Source organism: Neovison vison, chromosome 7 (genome assembly GCF_020171115.1).
Source record: "Neovison vison isolate M4711 chromosome 7, ASM_NN_V1, whole genome shotgun sequence".
Taxonomy (NCBI): domain Eukaryota; kingdom Metazoa; phylum Chordata; class Mammalia; order Carnivora; family Mustelidae; genus Neogale; species Neogale vison.
This window is the reverse complement of record NC_058097.1, coordinates 203,952,736-203,973,288: the sequence shown is the minus strand read 5'-3', so window position 1 is coordinate 203,973,288 and position 20,553 is coordinate 203,952,736. Positions and strand designations below refer to the sequence as shown.

General features: G+C 67.8%; 2 protein-coding genes across 2 annotated transcripts; both read left to right on the top strand.

The window, feature by feature from the left end:
* The first annotated feature begins 10,483 nt into the window (after nucleotides 1-10,483).
* TH (tyrosine hydroxylase) lies at nucleotides 10,484-17,253 on the top strand. The gene is made up of 13 exons (XM_044261227.1): nucleotides 10,484-10,573; nucleotides 11,663-11,878; nucleotides 12,853-13,027; nucleotides 13,303-13,391; nucleotides 13,655-13,722; nucleotides 13,937-13,987; nucleotides 14,258-14,403; nucleotides 14,490-14,625; nucleotides 14,815-14,884; nucleotides 15,514-15,570; nucleotides 15,799-15,894; nucleotides 16,125-16,258; nucleotides 17,094-17,253. Exons 1-13 carry the CDS (start codon nucleotides 10,484-10,486, stop codon nucleotides 17,251-17,253), a joined length of 1,488 nt encoding a protein of 495 aa, XP_044117162.1.
* Nucleotides 17,254-19,434: 2,181 nt separating this feature from the next.
* On the top strand, nucleotides 19,435-19,969 carry INS (insulin). Its single transcript, XM_044261226.1, has 2 exons — nucleotides 19,435-19,621; nucleotides 19,827-19,969. Exons 1-2 carry the CDS (start codon nucleotides 19,435-19,437, stop codon nucleotides 19,967-19,969), a joined length of 330 nt encoding a protein of 109 aa, XP_044117161.1.
* Nucleotides 19,970-20,553: the final 584 nt, after the last annotated feature.

The following is a 20,553-nucleotide window of genomic DNA, read 5'->3' as shown; positions in this document are numbered from 1 at the left end:
CCGGTTCCCGGAGGTTGGGCGGCCGCCTCTGCCCTCTGTGCTGGGCAGGAGCATCCCCGGGCTGACAGGGAAGGACTCTTCCTTCCCTCTCTGCCTGCATCTGAGACCAGGGCGGAGAGTATCTCTGCCGCTCCGTCCCTGGGCTGGGCTGGGCAGTGTGACTGGGGCCCTCCGCCCCAGGCATCTCTCCACTGTCTGGGAGGGAGGGTCTAGGCTGGGAGACAAGGTTCCCCAGGGACTGCCCCCTTGGCTTGGCACCCTTGGGGACCACAGCGATCAGCCCACAGGGATAGAGGGAGGGCCCCTCAGGCGTGTGTCTCTGTGCGCCCCACGGTGGGCCTGTGTGCCCCGTGCCCACCTGGGCTCCTAGAGAGGGGCTGCTGGCTCTGCCAAGGTGGCCAAGAGGGACAGCCTTGACCCCAGCTCAGCCCTCCCCTGCCCCCGGCGGACGCTGGCCCGACGGGACAGAGGAGAGTGAAGTGGAAGTCAGCCCATCCCTGTGTGGATGGGCGCCCTCTCTGCTCCGAGCCGATGATGTCCACGCACAGGCTCACAAGAGCCGGAACCAGGCTCCCGGGGGAGGGGCCTCCCCAGCAGCCCGCGCGGAGGGCGCCCAGCGTGCGCGTGTGTGTGTGTGCGTGTGCACACGTGTGTCCAAGTGCATGAACATCGTCGACGCTGACCTGAGGAGCTGATCCCAGAGAGCGGTGCCCGCCGAGCCTGGCCCCGGGCGGTCTCCAGCGGCACCGGCTGCAGCAGGCTCTCCGCGGAGCCCCGGCGCGACCCCCTGTGCACAGCCCCCGGGGCACTCGGGCAGGTGCAGTCTCTGCCCTCCGGCTCCCTCCGCAGTGGCCGCTCCTGGGGGACGCATGCAGGAGCCACTGCTGGGCGGTTTGTAATTTGGAGAAGGAGGGCCGGGGTGCTCACGTGCTCGGGGCACCCACAGACACCCCTCACAGCGGCGGCGGGCCCCCCTTAGAAGACAAGCGCCCCTGGGGGTGGGGGTCCTTGTCCATTCCAACTGACGTCCAAAAAGATCCGGGGATCTGTTCATGGGGTCCAGGGAGACCCCTCCTCTGGGATCGCAGGATGGAGGGGTGCAGGCCGAGGGGATGGGGAGTTCCAGAGACGGGGCGGGGGAGCAGTCAGGGGTTGTGTGCCAGCGAGGTCACGCTGTCGCTGCCTGCAGGCCCCGGGAGCCCCAGGTGGCGTTTGAGTGAGAGCGTGACGGGGCAGTGAACTTGGTGGGATCCCCAGGCACCGGTGTCGGAGGACGTTGGCAGGGAGGAGGGGCTGGCAGGAGCGGAGAGGCCTCCAGACGCAGCTCGGGGTTCCTGGCCCACCTAGGGCGTCTCAGGGTTTGGTGGTATAAGCCACGTAGACCCCAAGTGCCTGTGGGGCTGTGGAGGAGAAAGATGCCCAGGCCGAGGGGCCAGTGCGGGCCCCGGGGAGAAGGAGGTTGGTCAGGCAGCGCGCAAGGCCCCGCTCCAGGGATCCCCACCCAGGTACGGCCGAGGCCAGGGGAGGGGGGCCGGGATGCTGGGCACAGAGGAAGGGCAGACGCAGGTTGTGAGGAGCCAGGCCCCCCAGGACCCAGGTGATAGTGGGGCAGGCCTGCAAGGGTCCTCCCTCCAGAGGTCATCTGGAGTTCCCGTGTCCCCCCAGCTCGAACCTGTGAGATCCGATCCCGCAGGCCCCCCAGGTCCGTCCCTAATCCCCCGCTTCCATGGGCGTCTGGGAAGGTGGATCAAGTTTCTGCAGCTCCTTCTCTGCAACAAAGGCCTTGGGCTTCGGTGTCCTCGGAAAGGTGATTGCTGGGCCTGGAGGCCGACCACCCAGACCGAGCCCCCAGACAGTCTGAGCTCTGGGGGTCCTGGGCGTAGTCCCGGCGGTCTGGGCAGAGTCAAGCCTCTCACGTGACCGAGGGGGCCGGAATGGCTGCCCACCGCCCCCCCGCAGATAGAGGGGCACAGGGCTCCGTCCGCCGTGTCTTGGGGGATGCGTCTGGTCTATCTCAACGTTTGTCACCCTGACGGAGTTTCTCTGCCTTTCGTAACCCCTGACCCTCTTGATAAACATTGAAACCTTGGCATCCGCCCCAGGAGGTCGTGCCCCCCGTGACGGGCCCCGCCGCGTCCATGGGGACTCGGGACTGCTCTCCCCAATCCGGAAGATCCTGCCGAGGCTCTGGCCTGCACTTGTCCTGGCCTGATTCTCGTCCAAACGCAGAATCAGGGGGCGACGGTGATTCGGGAGCACGGGGTCCCCCGAGCTGCCACAGGGAGTGGGGCAGACTGCATTTCCCTTGAGGGGGCGCTTCTCCCTTTGGGCCGGGGCTCCTAGACAGGGCCCAGGTGGCCGAGACCACGGCGAGAAGGGCCGACTGCTTGACCACGAAGAAGCCGACGGGCCGGGCGCGGGGAAGCGTTCTGGCAGGACAGGGAGGGTGTCCTGGTCAGACGCGGGGGTCCTCCGTCTGCCCATCTCCGCACGGAAGGCACGAGCACCCGCGGGGATGAGAGAGACGGAGGAAGCGGTCTTGCACCGGGTGGAGGTGACCAGGGAGGAGAAGGACGGCCGGCATGTCCCACCGCACGCCCAGGCTTTGGGCGAGACACCCCGTCTTCCACGCGGCTGCTGGGCAGGACGTGGCCCTCCAGCCCTCCTGGCGACGACAGTGTGCGGGGCGGACGCAGGCAGGCGCCAGGCTCCTAGGAAAGCCTGAGATCCATCCCGCCCTGCACGCTCGGGCACTAGGAAGTCCAAGCCCTGGGGACCCTGGTTTTCCGTGTATGTGTGTGTGTGCGCGCGCACTTGTGTGGATGGGCCCAAAGGACAGTCTGTTATTGCTTCTGTAACTGAAACACCATGATGCAGACGTACTGAAACTAAAACCCTCCTGCACCACGGGCCCCCGAGGTAAAACACGGAGCTTCCGTGTGTCCCGCCACCGAGGGCTGCCCCAGGGCACGGGAAGCAGGGGCGCGTGTGGACGCTTGCACACCCGTGTTCACAGCCGCTGACCCACAGGAGCAGCCCCCGCGTCCACTGACGGACGCGCAGATACACGAGGTCCATCCATACTGCAGACTGTCCCTCGGCCTGAACACAGAGGGACACGCTGACACCAGCCACAGCTGATGGAGCTGGGGGACGTGATGCGGAGTGAAACAGGCCAGACACAGAGGGACAAAGACTGCACGATCCCACCCAGATGGGGTCCCTGGAGTCTCCAGATTCACAGGGACAGAGAGTGGACGGTGGGCGCCAGGGAAGGAAGGGGGGTCGGAGTCTCAGGGGGACAGAGAGTGGACAGTGGGCCCCGGGGCCGCGAGAGGGATGGGGGTCGGTGTCCCGGGAGGACAGAGTGTCTATTTGGAACTTGGGTAGCTCTGGGGATGAACAGTGGGGACAGCCGTACAGCAGTGTGAACGTGCTTAGTGCCCGGGGCTGTGGGTTTAGAGATGGTTAAATGGTCGTTTTTATGTTCTATGTATTTTACCATGATTTAAAAAAATAAAAAATTATTTTTTCAAAACCAATAGTTCGAAGAGCATTTGGGCTGGAGAACAGCTGTGGACGGGGCGGGCAGGAAGTCACATTGGGCCTCCCGCGGGGCCCCTGGGCACCCTGCCTGGCGCAGACCGCAAGGGTGGTGCGCCTGGGGCGTGGGGAGGAGAGCGGCGGGCGGGTATGGGGCAGTCCCCGGGCAGCCTCCAGGTGATGCTCTGGACGGGTCAGGAGTGAGGGCCCAGCAGTCTCCCTGGCCACCGGGATGCCAGCACCCCGCCTCGTCACCAGCTGCCCTGCTGCCCCCTGAACCTCTCCCTTCGGTCATTTAACAGACACCTGGGGCCCACCGTGTCGGGGCTGGGACATGGGACAGTGGCGCCCACAAGGACACATGAAGAGCCAGAATGCTGGAAGGTTCGTTCCAACGAGAAGACCTGCAAGGCAGGGGAGCACCCAGGCAAGGGTTGTAGGGTGACCCAGCGAACGTGGGGGGTGCGTGCCGCCGGGCCCTGCTCCCCACGGCACCATTTCCCAGAGCCAGGCCTCGGCTCTGCCGGCTCTGCGGTCCCCGTGCTGGGGTGGGAGCTGAGGCCCTGCGTGGCCCCCACAGGAAAGCTGTTGCAAGCTCTTGGTCTGGGGCGGGGTCCGCGCCCGGTGGCCCGTGGCCGGAGGGAGCCGGCTCCGCCAGGACGAGTTTATTGGAAACTGGAGATCGAGGTGGGCTGTGGCTGTCGGCGGAGCTCATCCTGGGCCCCAGAGTCATCACGAATAAGAAAGCGCAGATAAGCCGTGTCTAAATATCACGGGTCAGCGGCGTGCAGCCTGCAAATGTCAGCTGGGGGGGGCGGGGATCGCGCCCCGGATTAGCGGGAGGCAGGGACTGGACTGGTCGAGCCGCGTCTGCTGCCGGAGGGAGCCCGGAGCGCTGAGGGTTACTGCAGCCAGCGGGGTGGGGGGGGGCTCTGTTTCAGCTCTGCTGCCCCTGCCCCCCAGGGAGAGGGTGCCTGCTGCGGGGGAGGCTGGGGGAGGAAACTGAGCTTGGCCCAGGAGGGGGACACATCCAGGTCCCCACCCGAGCGGGAGCCGGAGCCGGGCTGCCCGCGGAAGACCCCGGCGGGGGGAGGTGGCGGGGTTTAGGGAAGCCGCAGGACGCCTGGTGGCCTCTGACGGGAATCCTGTCCCCGCAGGATGGGGTGGGACAGCCCGTGCAGGCCGCTCTCTCTGTGCCTCACATGTAGCTGGCGCCCTGGCCCCCTGTTCTGCACAGAGCCAGAGGGAGGAAAACGGGTCTCCTGCGGGCAGACAAGGAGGACAGATGTGTGCCTCGAGCAGCAATGTTCCTGAGCCTCCCTGGGGACCAGCGCACTCCCCAGGGGTGGGAGAGGTCCGCACAGCTCCATCCCAAAAATGTCAGTGCAGGGGGCCAAGGCGGCCCTCAGAGCAGCTCCGCACGCCTCACTCACTGAAACAAGACAGAGAGCAGGCAGGGGCAGCCCAGCCCTCCCGAGCTGGGAAGGCAGGTGGTGAGCCTTCGTGGGGCCCAGGGATGCAGGCACATGGGGCCCCTGGGTGCTTCCAGTGGGTAGGCCGGAAGAGGGCCAAGGAGGCACTGGGTGCCTTGAGTAAGCGGAGCCGAGCAGAGCCCGGGGTGCCCCCAGGGACCCTCACCGGCTGCCCTGATGTTCAGTTGAGACATTCAGCTGCTGTGCTCTGGGCACATCAAGCCGAGCACTCTGTCTCCTCCTGAGTTTTGGCCCTTCTGCCTCTGTTAATGCAGCTCGGCGGGGCGGCGGGGCAGGCACGTAGCCGGAAGCTGGCTTCCCCCACCAACCCCGTAGGATGGGCGGGGTCAAGGGACGAGCAGCCCCTCACCGCCCAGAGCAGCGGCCCCAGACAGGTGCCTGGGACCCCAGGGCTGGTTGGGGGCAGCGCGCATGATGTCAAAACCCAGCTGTGCCCCCCCACCCCGTGACTAATGAGAACAGCACATCGTTGCTCTTGTCTCCAGCGGGCGGCTCGGTTGTCAGCTGACTGGAAGCCGGTGGGAGGGGGCGGTGGGCCGGCTGAGTCACTGCGGGGGACCAGGCAGGGTCGTGGGGGGGACCCCGAGACACCCAGAGCTCCCGGCAGGAGGCTGAGGCCCTGACCGTGGCGTGGAGCCAGGAGCTGTCCCCTGGGTCAGCGGCCGTGGCCGGTCAGGCCTTCTGAGGCCCCATGGCCCGCCGCAGGGACGCACCGGCTCCTGCAGGACCCGAGCGCGGGCGCTCCCACAGGCACACGCATGCACGGACCGCTGGAGTCACCGGCTGAGCTCCTGAGCGTGGGGTCCTGAGCCCAGGCAGGCTTGTGGCCGGGGGTGCTCAGGGCTGTGCGGCACCTGCGAGGCACTGGGAGGCATCTTTGGCCGGAGCCGGGCATGCGGTCAGCATCTGCCCCTCGAAGGCACGTGGGCAGGGAGGAGTCAGGGTGCTCTGTGGCCTGGGAGTTCCGGGGCCCTCAGACACCTCTCACTGGCCGGGGCCGCCTGACTCCAGGGCCTCCTGGGACCTGCCCCTCCATCCCCTCCCCTCCCTTCCTCCAATCCTTCCCCACCTTGGTCCCGGGACCTTCTGGGCACCTTGTTCCCCTTGCCTGGAAGCCCCCAGCCCATCCCCTGGGCCTCGGCACATCCTGCGGTTCCTTCCTCCCCCCTTCATGCGGGGTCTGGGTCTCATCACACTCGGTCCTGCCCTCCCTTCCATGTCAGCACGGGGGGGCCCAGCCTGCTTGCCCTGCTCCCGGCCCTGGCTGGAAGGACCCTAGGACAGGCACTCTTAGGGAAGGCGTGGAGCGCTTTTCCAGAGTCCTGAAAGCACTAATCCCAGGGGTCAGTGGGACCTGGTGTCCCTCCTCCCCATGGGGATGGGACAGGGGGCAGAGCCAGACTCCCTTTTCCCACCCCCCCTCCAAAGGTGGATTGCCAGCCCTGAGCCAGGAGCCCAGCCTTCTGTCAGGCATAGCCTTACCCCCAACCCCCAGCCCCCCACCCCCATGGGAAGAGAGCTCAGAGAAGAGGCAGGAGGGAGGTCTCCCCGGAGGAGGGGGCGGCCATCGGGCCTTGGGGCCTGGCAGGAGTGTCTGGGGTAGGGAGCCAGGAGGGTCACTGCAGGGGGCCGGCATGGTGGGGGAGGGGGCAGGGGAGACAGGGCAGACTCCCCCTCTGTCTCTTCCTGCAGGTCTGACTTCCAAATGCCCAATTATCCTGAGTGCATCAGATCGACCGTGGGACAGCGGCTCCGGGTTCGACCTGCTGTGCGGCCCCCCACCCCCCACCCCCGCGCGCCCGCTCGCCCAGCCGCTCGGTTCCATCCGATGGCCTCGTTAGAGCTAATTGCTCTGACATTTCAGCTCTGACAGGGCTGGTGTGACAGGAATCTTGGGTCTCCTTCTAGCTTGGGGGAAAGTGGGCGACTGCTCCCCGGCCTGTCCCCAAACGTGGGGCAAGGCCCCAGAGCCCCCGCGCTGGGCAAAGCTGGAGGTGGGTGGCCCCGGGCAGGAAGCACAGGACGCAGCCCCCGAGGTCCACGGGGGCCCAGGGCTGGCCCAGTGCCCTGCGAGGCCTCAGAGGGGTGTGGTGCGGCCCCTGCAGGCCTGTCATTCCGGGAGCAGGGACCCTGGTCCCAGGCTCTGGGCTCTGGGCTCTGGGAAGAGGGCTGCCCTGGGCCCCGGGACCATGTGTCCCACGGGCGTGCACCTCTCCCAGGACACGAACGATGCCCACTGACAAAGACCTTCACCGGCTCACGCCGTGGAAGCAACCTTTGGCCCCGGACTGCCGGGGAGCGAAGACCTCAGACTCTTGGCAGGTGGGTTTTGGTGGTTGTGCCCTGCAGAGCCCCCGCGTGAGGACCCCCAGAGAGCTGCCCCCCTCAGTTCCCCTTTGCAGCTCAGACCCAGCCCTCCTGTGGTTGGGGGAGGAGACGAAGGGCGGGGTCCCGCGTGGGCGAGGCAGCGTGCCTGCGGGAGGGGGGAGCCGCCCTGCCCTCGCACAGGCCCCAGAGCCCCGAAGCCCCTGCCCCACGCCCCACGCCCGGTGCCTGGTCCATGCCAGGGAGACGCTCGCTGTCATCAGGGGCCATCACGTCCTCTGGGGGCCTGGGCGCAGAGACCGCGAGAGCTCATCACCCCAACCCCTCTGCTCATCACCCGGCCCCCACCTCGAGACCCGCTCATGGCCCAGAGCTGTCTGGGCTGCAGGGACCCTGTGTCCTCCTCTGGTGCCCGCCTCTTCTGCAGTGGTGTGGGGCAGGGGCCGCTGGTCTCTGTCTGCCCCTTAGATCCCTCCCCGTGTGGCCCGAGACCCTGCATCCGCAGAAGGACCACGTCTGGGAGCTGGGGGTCCTGGGCCTGAGAGACTGCAGCACCCAGAGAAATCCCCCGCCTGGGGCCTCAGTGTCCCGTCTGCAGAATGGGTCTATGGAAGCCTCAGCTGTCTTCAGGCAGGCACTGCAGATCTCCTTCGGGGCTTGAACCCGGGAGACCCTGGCTGCAGGGGGCCCGCGGGCAGGTGAGAGGACGAGACAGTGTCCAGCCAGGAGAGAAGATGCTGCCTGGGGTGACCTGAGGGTGCAGAGGAGGGGCCCGGACGGAGCCCAGTGTGGTCGGACAGCCCTGCAGGGCGGGTGTGTGGGAGAAAGGCTTCCCAGGATGGACCCCTGTGTGCGTGGACAGACAGACACCGGGCGGGGTAAAGCCGGAGGCCAGCAGGGGCAGTGAGCCCGTCGGGAGGGTGTCCGCGGCCTCTGCCCTCCCGCCCACGGCCACCCGGCCCGGGGAAGGAAGCTTAGCTCTCACGGAGCTCCCGCACATGCCCACGCCGGCTCCGGTAGGCAAAGGAATTAAAAAACAATATTCGTGTCAGCAGAAGACATTTGCCGAAAGGTTAAATCCACACTCAGCTGCTCGTCTGTCCTGGGCGGGGCTGACCCCCCCTTGCCCGGCGCCCCCTGGGCAAACTGGGGGGCCTACATCCGCATCCCTAAGGAGTCCCTGGCAGCCCACCCTGGAGGGGCAGAAGAGAGCCTGCTCGGAGTTCTAGGAGGCCTGCGTGCCGGCTGGGGGCCCCAAGGGCTCGGGGGTGCTGCTGGGCAGTGGGAGTGGACAGGCCTCTGGGTTAGTGCCCTGGGGTAGAGCCTGGCCCTGGCCGCACCCTGGGGGTCTCCAAGCAAATTCTTCCAGTGTCTTCGGGGTATTCAGACATCCCCAAGGAAGACCTGCTGGGGCCTGGTTCCCCGCAGCAGCGGCTGCTGAGACGTGCCCTTGAGCCCCGCGCCTAGGCGATGAGTCAGACGGCGCCCAGACAAGGCACCAAGAGACACAGGGGGCCCGGCAGCCAGGGTCCTGGCCTCAGGGTGTTTGCAGAGGAGGAGGAACGAGCCAGGGGAGCGGAGGAGGGAGGCTAACATCAGCAACAAGAAAGGGTAGACTTCACAGGATGAACGGCGGCTGAGCTGGGTTTTGTGGAATGCATAGGAGCTCACCAGAAGAAGGGGGTGAATATGGACACTGGGTATCATGGACCCCCAGGCCCTCCCAGAGCAGGAAGTGGGGACAGCCGAGGGTGAGAAGAGCAGCAGGGGGAGCTGGGAGGAGGCGCGTCCCCCGCACTGACGCGGCTCACCACCCCCCCCGCACTGACGCGGCTCCCCAGCTGCTTCCAGAGGACCGCGGGGAGCCAAAGAGGGTAGGGAAGTCAGAAAGTACCGTGGTCAGACCAGTTTGGGGGAAGGTCCTGGAGAAGAGGGGTGGCCAGCCAGGAGCGGACCTGTGGGGGTAAGGAGGGGGAGTCCGGGAGCCGTCGCCGTGGTCTGCCCGACGGCAGGAGGCACACCTCCTGCGGCAGCCCCGTCAGGCAGGGTGATGTCCCGGGGGGGGTCCTCCCCCTCTCTACACCACACCTCCCAGGTAGGCTCTGGCTAGACTGTCCCCGCTGACCCCACAGAGCCCAGGGCACCAAGGAGATGCGCCTTCAGAGAGCGCTTTTCCCAAGAGGAACTTGTCTCCAAATCTCCTAGGAGCTACCGGAGGTCTTGGCCAAAATGTCCCTGCCCTGAGGCCCACAGCTGTCCCTGGCAGGTTGTCGCAGAGGCTCCCCTCCTGGCCCTCGTCCCCGGGACCAGGCCTCTTGGCACTCGGGGATGGGTGTGTTCCTGGAATGAGAAATGGTCAGAGGGTCTTGGGGGGACCCGGGGGGGCGGGGGGCCTTGGGTGGGCCTCAAGAGGGTGGGCTGCTGGCCCGAGGAGACGGGACACAGAGATCAGGGGACGGTTGTCACCGATGTCCCTCCCTCTGCTTCCCAGGCTCCCCACACTGGAGGGACGAGCCTTTCTGGAACGTTCCACGTCTCACTGGCTGAGCCTGGGGATCCCGGCCCAGGGAAACGGGACGAGGGACCCGTGGCGCTCCTGGGGGCGGCATCGGAGGAAGCCGGCCGGGCGCCTTGCTCCAAGCCCGGTGAAGAGCCTTCCGGAAAAGCAGACGTGCTCCCGGCATCTGAGGTTCGAGTCGGTTTCTCCTGTCGGGGGTCTCCGGGCCGCCTGCCACGTGCACCCTCGGGGCACCCAGACAGCACCTCCCTGTGTACCCTCTGTCTCCCCACAGGGCGTGCAGCGAAGGGGGCCCAGCTGTCCCTAGCCCGGCAGAGCCCGTCCTCGGCAGAGCCCGTCCTCGGGAGCCGCAGTGATTCAGAGCGAGGGCCGCGGCCCCAGCTGGGCGCCTCTGGCGGGGCTGCAATTAGATTTAATGGGACAGAGCCCTTTCTCCAGCGTGTCTTCCCGTCTTCGCTCCCGCCCACCGCCTCCCTCGGGCGGCAGGGAGGATGCGGGGAGGTGGGAGGTGGGGGACCCACTGGGGCCTTGACGTCAGCTCAGCCTATAAGAGGCCGCCCGGCAGAGGACTGGTGGAGGCGAGCCCCGGACGGACGCCGGCGCCATGCCCACTCCCAACGCCGCCTCGCCACAGGCCAAGGGCTTCCGCAGGGCTGTCTCCGAGCTGGACGCCAAGCAGGCCGAAGCTATCATGGTAAGGCAGCCGCCGGGGCCCGATGGCCAGCACGGGCCAGAAGCACGGAGGTGTTCCCCAAAGGCTGGCGGGGGACGTGGACTCGGGGTCCACATGACGCCCCAGACCTGGCCACGGAGGGGGGCGGTCCTGGCCCTGAGCACCTGCTCTGCCCCGGCTGGGAGGCGCCCCCTGACCGCCCTGCTGTGGGGAGGTCAAAGCTCTGAGGGGGGCTCTTCCCTGGTGTGTGTGTGACAGTGTCCTGGGCCCTGGCGGCGGCTCCTTGGGGGAGGTGCTGGCCACACAGAGGGTCAGACCCCAATCCCGAGCCCAAGGGTAATCAGGGCTCCTGGGCGATTGCCATCGTCATCCACCTGTCCACCGGCCCCTTGTTCATGCCCACCTGTGACCTCCTGTCTTGAACCCCACCTCCCCCAGCTAGCCACCCCGGACCCCTGACCCCCAGGACGGTCCCCAGCACTTGGGCACCTCCGAGGGCAGGAGGTCTGTGCCCAGCATCCCCGGCTCCAGGAGACTGGGGGATTGGAGGACCCTCGGGCCGGAAGAGTGGTCTTGTGCATCCTCAGGGTGGTGCCAGAAAAGTCAGCTCCACGCACTTCAGACGGGTTCTGTCTCTAGGTCTTAAATGCAAACACGGTTTGGGTTCTGCCAACCTCCTGCTCAGGGAACTGCAGCCCCTCCCCCAAGCTCCCAGGGCCCACCCAGCCTCGCAGGCACTCCCCGACTGGGTCCCTCCCAGGAACCAGGCCCCACGTTCCCTGCCCTCCCCAGTGCTCTGGCCGGTGTCCACCTCAGGGCCCTGAGTCACGCCTGTCACCTCGTCCGGTTGGCGGCCGGGGACAGAGGCCACGTAGCACGTGGGTGCTGCGGGCACATCCCCCAGCCACACCCGCCCCTGTGCCGTGGCCCCGAATCTTCCTGGCCGGGCCCCCCACCGGGCGGAGACGGGCTCCTCGTTGTGCCCCAGCTGGCGAGGCCTGGGCGGCCAGTCCCGCCCGTGCACACAGCAGGCGCTCAGAGACACCGGGGGTCAGAACCGGGGACGGGGCGGCCGCGTGCAGGGCAGCTGGGCATGTCCTGTCCCCACAGTCCCCGCGCTTCATCGGGCGGCGACAGAGCCTCATCGAGGACGCCCGCAAGGAGCGAGAGAAGGCGGAGGCTGCGTCCGCCGCGTCCTCAGAGCCCGGGGACCCCCTAGAGGCGGCAGTTTCCAAGGACGAGGACGGGAAGGCCACGCTGAACCTTCTCTTCACGCTTCGCGGCGCCAAGACCGCGTCCCTGTCCCGGGCCGTGAAGGCTTTCGAGGTGAGGCTGGCAGGGGTCGTGTGGCTGGTGTGGACATGGCGTCCCCTCCACGGGACTCCTGCAGAAGCGCGGCTGCCCGGAGCCACTGAAGGCCGTGAGTGGAGAGGGTCCCAGGAGCCCTGGGCCTGGGGCTTTGCACCCCCGAGGGCTCTGGGGGTCCCAAGGTCCTCACAGTCCCCCTCACGGTCTCGGGAAATCCCAGAGCCGAGGCCTGACCCCCTGTCACTCTCACCCCCACTGGGTCACACACAGGCTGATGCACAGGTGAGAAAGTGTGGTTCCCAGCAGGGCAGCCTGGAAAGTCGGGGTCCCCTCCCCCGCCTGCCTCGATGGGCTCCGGCTAATGTGGTGGCTGATGATACCCGCTGTCTGGGTCACACCGGGCCAGGCGGGACGCAGGTTCCTGGCACAGGCGCCCAAATGACATTAGAGCTGGACTCCAGCCCCTGGACAGCCGAGTGGCCCGAGGGCCCATCAAGACCCATGTGCCCTCGTTGCTGGGCGACAGGAGGTGGCAGGGAGCCGACTGCTCCTGCCAGGCTGGTGCTGAGCAGGGGCTGGAGCCCCCAGGGCACGGGGGCCTCAGCGGGGAGCAGGGCCCACCCCCAGTCCCTGATCCGGCGGACCTTGCATCCAGCGTCTGGGGACTCAGGCGGTCTGGGTGTGGCTGAGGGACATGTCACGTCTCCCGAGCACTGGGTTGAGGGGCCGCAGGGCTGGCCCCCATCACACAAAGCGGACGAAATCCCATCCCCCGGCCGTGAGCCCTCCCCGGTCGTATGGAGGACGGCCTGGGTGTTCCTGGGAGAGGATGTCCGGGGCGAGGCCGTGGGGCGAGGCTGTGGGAGCTGCCCCGTGGAGCTTCCTCCTTCCCGTCCCCCCATCTCCCCTCCCTCTCTCCGTCTCTCTCCCTGTCTTTCTCTCCGTCTCTCTCCTTCTCTCTCTATCTCTCTGTCTCTCCCTTGTTCCCTAAGACGTTTGAAGCCCAAATCCACCACCTGGAGACCCGGCCGGCGCAGAGGCCACGGGCAGGGGGCCCCCACCTTGAGTACTTTGTGCGCTGCGAGGTACCCAGCGCTGACCTGCCTGCCCTGCTCAGCTCCGTGCGCCGGGTGGCGGAGGACGTGCGTGGCGCCGGGGAGAACAAGGGTGAGGCTGCTTCCTCTGTCCTTGTGGACAACCCGTGACCTTGAGACGGGGGTGCAGAGGCTCCGGCAGCGGACCCCTGGGGTGACCACATGTGCGGCCTGGGTCCCCCCACCCCTGCGAGCTCAGGCCCTCGGCCTGTCTGTGAGCCGGCCGGGGCACCTCTGGGACCTTCCAGCTGTCACGTCCCCGCTCACCCTGAGGAAGACCCAGGGGACGCTGCTTCTGGGTCAGCCTGACGCTCACACAGGCCCCTGTTCCCTCTGCCCTCCGTGAAGTCCTCTGGTTCCCGAGGAAAGTTTCCGAACTGGACAAGTGCCACCATCTGGTCACCAAGTTTGACCCTGACCTGGACTTGGATCACCCGGTGAGCTGGTGCCCCTGAGCCTCCTGTGTCCTCGTTCTCGTGGCCAGGGCAGTGAGCGTGGGCCCCGGGCCACGCCTGGATGGGGCATCTCTCCGTCTGCCTGTCTGCCGGCTCCCGGCTGAACCACTGAGGCCGAGCTCAGCGGCAGCCCCCAGGCACCCCGCCAGTGTGGCAGGAAGGGAAGGGGCGGGCAGGGAAGGGGGTGGTGGGCAGGGAAGGGGCACCTGGCAGCCTCCTGAGCACACTGGACACTCTCTGGCCAGGGTTTCTCGGACCAGGCGTACCGCCAGCGCCGGAAGCTGATCGCGGAGATCGCGTTCCAGTACAAGCAGTAAGGCCCTCGGGGACCCCGACCCCACCCCTGAGCTCCACAGCAGCAGGGCGAGGGCTATCTCGGTCACCAGCACCGTCCCTGTGGTCACTGGCTCGGGCCCCCAAGTCCCAGCTGAGTGAAGCAGGCAGCTGCCGAGGCTCCGAGCCCCTCCTGCCCGCCCCCTGCTCACCCTCCCCGAGGGCTCCCCGCTGACCACACGCCCTGTCTGCAGTGGCGACCCCATTCCCCGTGTGGAGTACACGGCCGAGGAGATCGCCACCTGGTAAGACCCTGGGGCCCCTGCTGGGGCGGAGGGGACAGGGAGGGCCTCGTGAGAAGGCCCTGACCATCCGCCTGGAAGGAGAGGCTGCTGCTGGGTCTGGGTGTCCCCATGGCCCTCTATCCCTCGGAGCCCCCAGCGGCCAGCAAGAGGCCGGCAGTGGGGGCCCCCGCAGAGCCTCCCACGGGGCAGAGAAGAGCTCCCACAGGGAGGGCTGAGATGTGGGGAGGGGCCGGGCCAGCAGGCACTGAGGCCTGAGACCCTCGCCCGCAGGAAGGAGGTCTACACCACCCTCAAGGGCCTGTACGTCACCCACGCCTGCCGGGAGCACCTGGAGGCCTTCCAGCTGCTGGAGCGCTTCAGCGGGTACCGGGAGGACAGCATCCCCCAGCTGGAGGACGTGTCCCGCTTCCTGAAGGGTGTGTGCGCTGCCAGGGAGAGCCCTGTGGGAGGGGGGTGCCCCCCAGCCCGCACTGACCCCCTCCCCCCGCCGTGGTCCCTGCAGAGCGGACAGGCTTCCAGCTGCGGCCGGTGGCCGGCCTGCTGTCCGCCCGGGACTTCCTGGCCAGCCTGGCCTTCCGAGTGTTCCAGTGCACGCAGTACATCCGGCATGGGTCCTCTCCCATGCACTCGCCCGAGCCGTGAGTGCGCCCTGCCCCCGCGCCTGCCCCCGCGCCGGCCCCCGCGCCCTGCCACGCACCTGCTGCCGGCCTTGCGCCATGGGGCCTGTGGGTGCCTGGCGCCAAGCCCACGGAGCATGGAGGGAGGGTGCGGGGGCTGGGCTGCTGGCCCCCCGGCCCCCAGTGCCACCCCCTCTCCCCCTCCCACAGGGACTGCTGCCACGAGCTGCTGGGGCACGTGCCCATGCTGGCCGACCGCACCTTTGCTCAATTCTCCCAGGTGTGTCCTAGAGGCGCCGGGTGGGGGCCGCTGTGGTCCAGGCCTGGGGCCTGGGCACTGTGGGGGCCAGCGATTGGTGTTGCCTGCCCCCCCGCCCTGTACCCCTCCACCCTGGCACCATGCCCGAGCCCCTGTGGGGCTGGACGGTGCCTGTCCCAGAGGCTTCAGGAGGACGGTATCATCCTGGAATAGAGGAGCAGGGGGTCCCATTCTGGGAAAACCACCTTATAAAAATGAGGAGCCAGCCCCCATGGTGCAGAGAAGACGGAGAGCGGGGGTGGGGTGGGGTAGGGGGAGGTTCAGGAGGGGTTGTTGGCGAGGTAGGGGCGGGGTGGGGGCCGGGCAGTCTTATGGCCTGTGCTGCCACCTGCTGGCTGCCTGAAGAACCGCGGAGAAGGGTCCTGGCCCCTTGCCTGCTCCTGGGAGGGTCCCTGCATTCCAGGGGCATCTCGGCATCTTGGAAAGATCCCCCATCCTGGGAAGATCCCCATATCCTGGGAGGGTCTCCGAATCCCCAGAGGGTCCTTGCGTTCTGGGGAGTGTCCAGGAGGCCCCTGGAGCATCCTTGCCCACGCGGGCACCCGTGCAGGGATGGGCTGAGTCGCTCCTTCCTGCCTCCTGCCTCACAGGACATCGGGCTGGCCTCCCTGGGGGCTTCCGACGAGGAGATTGAGAAGCTGTCCACGGTGGGTGCCTTCCTGGCAGAGCCTTGGGGGGCGCTCAGGACACCCGGGTTCAGGCGGGGGGACCCCTTCTGGGCTGAGGTCCCACTTCTGTCCAGGGAGTGTCCCCTTCACACTGTGACCCCCGGAGCCCGGCTGGGCCCTGCCAGGGGAAGGGGTGTGGCAGGGCTGAGTGTCGTGGGCTGCCGGGGTGGCGGCTGTCTGTGCCGAAGCTCCGTCTGTCCCCACCAGCTGTACTGGTTCACGGTGGAGTTCGGGTTGTGCAAGCAGGACGGCGAGGTGAAGGCCTACGGCGCTGGGCTGCTGTCCTCCTACGGGGAGCTCCTGGTGAGGCCGGCCCCTGCCGCGGCCGCAGGCTGGAAGGGGGCTCCCACTGGGGCTCCCGGGGAGGTGGGAGCCAGGGACCGCCGAGGAAGCTCGTCCTGCCCTGTCCCACACTCACGATCCCCAGGCCTCGAGAGGACCCCTGGGCGGGAGGGTGTGCGGTCCGGCCGCGGTGCTCCCGTTCCCTCCAGGCCTGGGGTGTGGGGGTCCTGTGACCTACGGCCTCCCCCCAGCACTCCCTGTCTGAGGAGCCCGAGATCCGGGCCTTTGACCCCGACGCCGTAGCCGTGCAGCCGTACCAGGACCAGACCTACCAGTCCGTGTACTTTGTGTCCGAAAGTTTCAGCGACGCCAAGAGCAAGCTCAGGTGGGCCGGAGCTCCCAGGGCCGAGAACCTCCCCCCCCCCACTCCCAGACGGGGCCAGACAGGGCCCGCCGGCAAGCAGCACCGGGTGTGCACACCCCTCCCACAGGAGGACCCCCAAAGTCCCCGGGGGCAGGAGGGGGAGAGCTGCCAGACCCGTGGCCAGGTCAAGGCCAGGTTTGAGGAGGCAGAGTGTGACCTTTCTAAGAAGGGTGTGTGGGACCCTTCCCAGCCTCCCGCCTTTAGAACAGCGGGGCCACCCGGTGGGACCCAGGAGGGGCAGGGGTGGCTGAGGGCGGGTGGGGGAAGCCCAGGGGGCCTGGAGGGAGCAAGGAGTCCCCAGAGCGGGGGGCTGAGGGCGCATGACCAGCGGCGTCTGGGCGGGGCAAAGCCTGACGCCTCCCACTCACTCACCCTCGGAAAGAGCCTTGTTTTCCAACCTGGGGAAACTGAGTCCCAGAGGCTGTGTGTTCAGCGTGGACAGGAGGGGAGGGCTGGATCCTACAAGCAAATGTGGGGACAGAAACAGACCTAGGGCTCTCTGGGGCCCACAGCCCAGGAAGGCCTCCAGCGGGGTGGGGCGGGCTTGGGGTCCAGCAGAGGAAAGGCCTGTCCCTCCCCTGCCCCCCACTCAGAGCAGGCCTCGGTCCCCTGTCTTGTCTAATCAGTTGGTCACAAGGAGCTTTTGGGGCCTGGGCATTTCTTGTTCTGCACTGATGAAGGAGGCCCTCTCCTGGGGACCACCTTCCTGCCCCAAGCCGGCCCTGAACCCCCACCTCCCCAGTGCCCCCGAGCCCCACCGGCTGACCGAAGCTCCACCCGCCCCCCCCCCCCCCAGGGACTACGCTTCCCGCATCCAGCGCCCTTTCTCTGTGAAGTTTGACCCGTACACGCTGGCCATCGATGTGCTGGACAGTCCCCAGGCTGTCCGTCGGTCCCTGGAGAGCCTGCAGGACGAGCTGTACACCCTCACGCGTGCACTGGGCGCCCTCCGCTAGGAGCCGGGGGAGGTCCTGAGGTCTCCCCCGCCCGTCCCCGGCCTGCCCCCCGCCACTGCCCACGGGAGGGGCGGGGTCACTGGATGCCCAAGAGCCCACCAGAGAGCCCCCTCGCTGGAAGGCACCCTGCAGACTCCCCCCCCCCCCATCGCGTCGCAGCCCCGCCCGCGCTGCCCACTCACAGCCTCAATAAAAGGAAGCAGCCCTCCCTGCGCCTCCCTCCGCGTCTGTGCTCGGCCCGGCTCACACCCGGCTCGCACCCGGCTTCCAGCCTCGCCCCCAGGTCTGTCTTCCGCTTCCCTCCTCCTCTGAGACCTCACTGGGCCATCCTGGCCAGAGAGAAGATGCCCTGCTCGCTCCAGAGGACTAGCCTGCGCCGAGCCCCCAGCAGCTCGGGGGCGAAGGGGGCCACATCCCCGTGGTGTGGCAGCGTGGGGGCAGGGGGCCCAGGGAACCCCACCTGGGGTTCACAGCTCTGGATTTGGGGGATGCAATTCCAAGGCAGGGCTATAGCCTGGGGCCTGCCCACAAGCCGGGTGTCCCCATTAGCGGACAGGGGCTCAGGGGCCAGCCCGTAGCAGGTGCGGGGATGAGCCCGGAGGCATCCCCCCCGCTGGTCCACAGATGACGTCTCTGGGCCTGAGTCCCAGCAAGGTGGCTGCGGCAGGATTCAGGCTGTGTGAGATGTACCTCAGCTCACTTGAGGGGTCTCGATATGGCCCTGCAGCTGAAGCCCCCCACATCCTCCAGGGCTGGCCTAGCCCAGGGCCCCACTCCTCCCACTTTGCCCCTGTCCCCGGAGAGAGCAGCCTGGGGCTTCCCGCTTCCCTGCTGCGGGGTGGGAAATACCGGCCCGTCTCCTGGGCCCTGCTCACTCCCCGCAGCCACCCCCGCCCCACCCCGCCAGGGCCCTGGCATGAAGCTTTGGGGATGTCGGTCCCGGCAAACTCCTCCTCACCCATCAAGGCCCTCCCAGACAGAGGCTTCTCCCGCAGCCCTCCCTGGCGGTCGGTCTGTCCGTCACCTGTGCCTTAAGCACCTCGCCCGTGCCCAGGCCTCCAATACCTGCATTTCTTCAGCCCACGAGACACCGGTGGGGCCATCTTTGAGGGCTGTGGTCCCCGCTAAGACCTGGGGAAGGGCTGAGGGCTGGCCCTGACACCCCCCGGGCCCTTGATCTGAGGCAACAGGAGGAGGCAGGACTCATCTTGTCACAGACACACCCTGATGGCAAGAAATGGCAAGAGGTGGCAGCGGGGGTGGGGAGGGTCCTGACCGCTCTCCTCGTCCTGTCCAGGGGACAGGGGAGCCCCGCAGGGGCCCAAACCATATGATAGCCAAGGAAGTCGCTGGTCTGAAAGGGGTAGTGTGGGGAGCCGGACAGACCCACCGGAAACAGGGGCGGCCCGGAGAGGAGTGTGGGCAGGGCTATGTGCTGCCCCCGCAGCAGAGAGGAGGCCTAGCCTGAGGGTCCACACTGCGGCTGGTCCCCACACTCGGCCCTCAGGGCAGCGCCCTGGGCGCTGAGGGTCTCAGCAAGGCTCCCGTGCTGGGGTGCGGGTGGGGCCGTGAGCAGGGACGGGGTGATCCCCCACATCCCCACGGCCTTGTACCATCCGAGGGGCCCGGGCGGCAGACCAAAGACTGTGAGGGGTCTAGGGGCCAGGCAGGAGGAGCCCCCTCCTCTTGGCCCCAGCTCCCCTGGACTAATGTGGAAAATGTGGCTCAGGCAAGGCCGCGGGGGGTGGACATTTGCCGCCAGCTGCGAGTGGCCATCAGGCCCCTCGTTAGGACTCTAATGACCCCGCAGCCCAGAGGAGCTGACGGCCGGGAGTGGCTCCCGCGGCCCCAGCACAGGGGAAATGATCCAGAAATCGCCACCTCAGCCCCCCGCCATCTGCCGCCCTGACTGGGGGCCCTAATGGGCCAGGAGCTGGGGTCAGGGACTATAAAGCCACGAGGGCCGCGTGGCCGCCAACCCCCAGGACCAGCTGCACCCTGACCCGGACAGCTAGCAGGTCTGTCCCCATGGGCTCCTTGTGCGGGGTGTCTGGGCCCCAGAAGCCCGGGAGCTCCTGCCTCCGAGCGTTTGGGGGGTGAGCACAGGGTGGGGGGTCCTGCCTGGGACACGTGCCCCTTCCGGCCTCAGCCGTGTCCATCCCCAGGTCCCCAGCCCCCGCCATGGCCCTCTGGATGCGCATCCTGCCCCTGCTGGCCTTGCTGGCCCTCTGGGCGCCGGCCCCGACGGCAGCCTTCGTGAACCAGCACCTGTGCGGTTCCCACCTGGTGGAGGCGCTGTACCTGGTGTGCGGCGAGCGCGGCTTCTTCTACACGCCCAAGGCCCGCAGGGAGGCCGAGGACCTGCAGGGTGAGGCCCGCCCCGGCCCCTGGGGGGAGGTCAGGTGGGCGTGTTAACAAGAACAAAGACATTCCCCTGCGACTCTTTACCTGTGGGGCAGGGTCTTGCAAGGCGCTGCCCCAGGGGGCCTGGGGTCCAGCGGCGGGGGCCTGGGACAGGGACAGGCAGGGGAGCGCGTTCTCTCCCTGACCTGCTGCCCGCCTTGCTCCCGCAGCGAGGGACTCGGAGCTGGGCGGGGCGCCTGGCGCGGGCGGCCTGGCTCTGGGTCTGGAGGGGGCCCTGCAGAAGCGCGGCATCGTGGAGCAGTGCTGCACCGGCATCTGCTCCCTCTACCAGCTGGAGAACTACTGCAACTAGGGCGCGCGTCCCGGCACCGGCGTCCCCGGGGCCTTCGCGCCCTGCACCCCAAGCGAGTTAATAAACCCTTAAATGAGCCTGGCTGGCGTTGTCTGTGTGGCATGGGGACGGAGGTGTCGGCCGGGGAGCCGGGGGTCGCGGGGACCTTCCAGAGATCCCCGTCCTGCTCTCTGCACCGGGCCCTCAAGTTCAGCCCCTGCTCGCTGGGCGCCCGTGGGTAAGCTCCCCCCAGTCCCGGGTGCTGGGAGACCCCCACGGCCCCTGGTTGCCCAGGACAGGACAGAGAAGGGCTCTGGGGGCTCTGGGGGGGCCTGGGGGCACTGCCTGGGAGCACATTCTCTTAGCACCAAAGCCTTGAGTTCTCAGGGCCCCCGGAGCGCTTTCCAAGGGAAGAGAAGGAGAACATTACAGCAATTTCTCCCCACGTAGCCTGGCGGTGTTCTACTTTGGGAGCCATTTCTGACGGAGGCTGAGTGGAGTTCGGGGTCTTGCAGGGGCAGGGGACAGAGAAGGGCCTAAGAGGCTTCCCGGGGCCCCTCTAGTGCCCGTCGGCCACCCCTGTTCTGGGCAGGCCCAGGGCCACC

Excerpts from the sequence above, each read along its gene's own strand:
- TH (XM_044261227.1), top strand. The coding sequence starts at position 10,484 with ATGCCCACTCCCAACGCCGCCTCGCCACAGGCCAAGGGCTTCCGCAGG. Across the intron at positions 13,392-13,654 it reads ACCTGGACTTGGATCACCCG|GGTTTCTCGGACCAGGCGTA; the intron begins GTGAGCTGGTGC and ends CTCTCTGGCCAG. Across the intron at positions 14,626-14,814 it reads CCCATGCACTCGCCCGAGCC|GGACTGCTGCCACGAGCTGC; the intron begins GTGAGTGCGCCC and ends CCCCTCCCACAG.
- INS (XM_044261226.1), top strand. The coding sequence starts at position 19,435 with ATGGCCCTCTGGATGCGCATCCTGCCCCTGCTGGCCTTGCTGGCCCTC. Across the intron at positions 19,622-19,826 it reads GGAGGCCGAGGACCTGCAGG|CGAGGGACTCGGAGCTGGGC; the intron begins GTGAGGCCCGCC and ends TTGCTCCCGCAG.